This window comes from Fukomys damarensis, unplaced genomic scaffold, assembly GCF_012274545.1.
Source record: "Fukomys damarensis isolate Sample0158 unplaced genomic scaffold, DMR_v1.0_HiC HiC_scaffold_13, whole genome shotgun sequence".
NCBI classification, from domain to species: Eukaryota; Metazoa; Chordata; class Mammalia; order Rodentia; family Bathyergidae; genus Fukomys; species Fukomys damarensis.
Genome location: NW_022900925.1, coordinates 36,641,883 through 36,645,041, shown reverse-complemented (window position 1 = coordinate 36,645,041; position 3,159 = coordinate 36,641,883). Strand labels below are relative to the sequence as shown.

Here is a 3,159-nt window from a genome sequence, read left to right as displayed (position 1 = left end):
GTTCCGGGGTTCCTCGTTGGGGAGCCACGTGCGAGGGGCACACGTGGAGCGGGGACGTGAGGCCGGCTGAGAACCGGGCATCCGCCCAGCCGAGATCTGGGTGAAGCGGGCTGACTCACCGCCCCCGCCTGCCTCTTTTTCCTGCCCGGTCGGCCCCTTCTCTCCATCACGGAGGCGGGGTGAGAGGGAGCCACCTGACCCCTCTTGGGTCAGGTTTATGCTCCCCGAAGGGACCTCACCCCTAACGACGCTTCTCCAGGGTCCTCGCCCTCGCCCTTTCACTGTGTTCTTTTTGCACCTACTTCACTGTATTGCATTTGGCCCCAATTACTTTTCCCACATTCCTAATTCTTCCTGTTACTGAAGCACCCCCAACACCAAGAGAGGGAGATTGAGACCCAGAGAGAAGACTTGGTTTCCTCTAGGTCCCAAAGCCCTTTGGTGGTGATAGGTGTTGTGGAGCCCCTCACTCAAAAGTTGGAAGTCCCGGGGCCGGGGGATTTAGCTCAGCGGTTCGGTGGCCTGCCTTGCAAGCTCAAGGACCCGATTTCAATCCCTGGTACCGAAAAAACTCCCCTAAAAAACAAACAAACAAAAAGTTGGAAGTCCCTTTGGAGGAAGGGCTTACTCCCCTTGGGAGGGGTGTAAAACCGGAAGTTCATTTACCAGCGGCTCCCCGCTTCAGCCCTGAAACTAGGAGCTCATCTGTTGTGCAACTATTTTACAAGGACCTGGGTTCACCCTGACCAACCTTGAGCTATTTTAAGGTTTCCCTGCCCAGTGGAGTGTGTGTCAGTGGGTGAGCAAGACATGTGCCTCTGCAGACACGGGCATGGCGTGTGTCAGATCACACGTGTCTGGGAGCCTCCTTTCTCCCACCCAGCCCCTGGCAAGCCAAACGAAGTGCTTGGCAGGGGTGTAGCAGGAAGGTCACCTTTTAGGTCTGCTGATACCACGGCAGTGGAACCCATGGTTGGCAGTGTAGTCAGAGGGCCAAAGTCCCCAAGTGGCCAGAAAACCAGAGTGGTCACCAGGCTGAGACCAGGAAGGGGGAATTGCAGGGCCAGAGGCTGGACAGTTTGCCCTTGGATCCACAGCAGCCCTTCCTCGATGCAGAGAGTCCCCTGTGACTCATCTCCGAGGCTGAGGGAATCAGGCTGGGCTGGTTCCCTCCCTGAGGTATCTTCTGAGAGTGCACCTCCTGGTTTGGGGGAACTTTTCGTTTGTAAGATGTCTGCTCTCTTTGCTGGTGGTTAGCCATCCCTTCGTGAGTTCCGTCTCATCCCCGGGAAGGGCTTGGGGTTAGAACAGGCAGCCAGTTCTTGTTTGTGGAGATCCAGGAATTGCCTCTGCCCCTTAGCTATTCACCCCGTCCAAACGTCCCTGGTTCTGCCTCTGACGGCCCAGTCAGTGCTGTGGCCTTCCCTAGGAAACTGTCCAGAGCAGGGGGCGTGAGATGACTGCGGGGGTCACACTTCACCCCCAAAGCAGAAGCTGCTGTGTTGTGCGGCTAGCTGTGCTGTATCTAGCATTCTTCCGGGAGCTCCTTGTGACTAGGCTGGTGTGGCCGTGTCTGGTACATGTGGGAATTACTCACTAGACTTACATTTCAGCCATGCCGGGTCTAGGATGTATCAGGTCATTGCTTAGTAACTGGAAGGCCGGGGCGTCTACATGGTCAACTTGAAGAGGAGCCGTGTTTTGGGGATGAGCATGGTGCGACCCTTGGATCAAAGACACGGTGGCCAACACGCCCTTCTCGTGTGTTCTGCCAGGTGGTGTCATCACCTATATTGGCTCCAGCAGCTCCTCCCCAAGCCGAACCAGCCCCGAGTCCCTCTACAGCGACAGCTCCAACGGCAGCTTCCAGTCCCTGACCCAGGGCTGCCTCACCTACTTTCCGCCATCACCCACGGGCTCCCTCACCCAGGATCCTGCTCGCTCCTTTGGGAGCATCCCGCCCAGCCTGAGCGAGGACAGCTCCCCTTCTTCCTCCTCTTCCTCATCCTCCTCCTCCTCTTCCTCCTCCTATAATGGGAGCCCCCCCGGGGGTCTCCAAGTGGCCATGGAGGACAGCAGCCGAGTGTCTCCCAGCAAGAGCACCAGCAACATCACCAGTGAGTCACGGAGCAGTGGGTGGGGAGTCGGGTAGGAGGCCAGGGCTGGGCTGGGCACTGGGGTGCCTGGCCGGGCCTCAGGGACCCCTGTCCAGTGTAGTCTGCTCATGTCAGTGCCCCCAGACTCCAGGGCTCCTCCTTTCCTTCCCTGTGGGGGTCCCCAGCACGGGAAGCCTCTTGGGCCACTCAGACAGGCCTCTGCTCCCGTTTCCTACAGAGCTCAACGGCATGGTACTCCTGTGTAAAGTGTGCGGGGATGTGGCCTCTGGCTTTCACTACGGTGTGCACGCCTGCGAGGGATGCAAGGTGAGGCAGGGGGGGGCCAGGTGACCCCCCCCCCAGCCAGGCCAGCCAGAGATGCTCACTGACTACCCCTGTCCTCCCCGCCAGGGCTTTTTCCGTCGCAGCATCCAGCAGAACATTCAGTACAAAAGGTGTCTGAAAAACGAGAACTGCTCCATTGTCCGCATCAACCGAAACCGCTGCCAGCAGTGTCGCTTCAAGAAGTGTCTGTCCGTGGGCATGTCTCGAGACGGTGAGGCAGCACTCACGTCCTCCTCTCCCCTTTCACCCAGCATTTGACTACATCCCTCCTTTGAGATACTGTCCCAAACTGAGGCCCAGGGTACCAGAGTCTCATTTGCATGGAGCATGCCCAGGGGTTACCCTCCGGTGAACCACCCCTGCCTCCCATTGGTTGGTCCTGGTGGGCCCCGCCCATGGAATCCTACTTGGACCGCCCCCGTGGGTGTGGCCTTGCTGGTTTCGGTGAGATGCAGAGCCCCAGCCTTCAGGGTCTTGCTCCTCTGAGGAGGAGGAGGAGGAGGAGGAGAAGGAGGAGAAGGAAAAGCTGTGCGCACGCGCGAGTGCATGTGCGAGCGCGCTCCCTGACATGGCTCATCCTGTCACAGCTGTGCGTTTCGGGCGCATCCCCAAACGGGAGAAGCAGCGCATGCTGGCTGAGATGCAGAGCGCCATGAACCTGGCCAACAACCAGTTGAGCAGTCAGTGCCCGCTGGAGACATCGCCCCCCCAGCGCCCC

At 59.0% G+C, this 3,159-nt stretch overlaps 1 protein-coding gene across 2 annotated transcripts in view; it reads left to right on the top strand.

The window, feature by feature from the left end:
- Nr1d1 (nuclear receptor subfamily 1 group D member 1) overlaps positions 1-3,159 on the top strand; it is a 7,105-nt gene that overhangs the window by 1,577 nt on the left and 2,369 nt on the right. Inside the window, exons 1-5 of one of the 2 annotated variants that reach the window (XM_010620011.3) lie at positions 103-179; positions 1,776-2,117; positions 2,335-2,423; positions 2,508-2,652; positions 3,029-3,159. The exon at positions 3,029-3,159 is cut by the window's right edge and continues 513 nt beyond it. In XM_010620011.3, coding sequence (XP_010618313.1) covers positions 2,066-2,117; positions 2,335-2,423; positions 2,508-2,652; positions 3,029-3,159 — 417 coding nt within the window. In that variant the 5' untranslated portion in view covers positions 103-179; positions 1,776-2,065. Of the gene's footprint in view, positions 1-102; positions 180-1,775; positions 2,118-2,334; positions 2,424-2,507; positions 2,653-3,028 lie in introns of those variants that run through there. The other variant, XM_010620010.3, reaches the window with a different exon arrangement.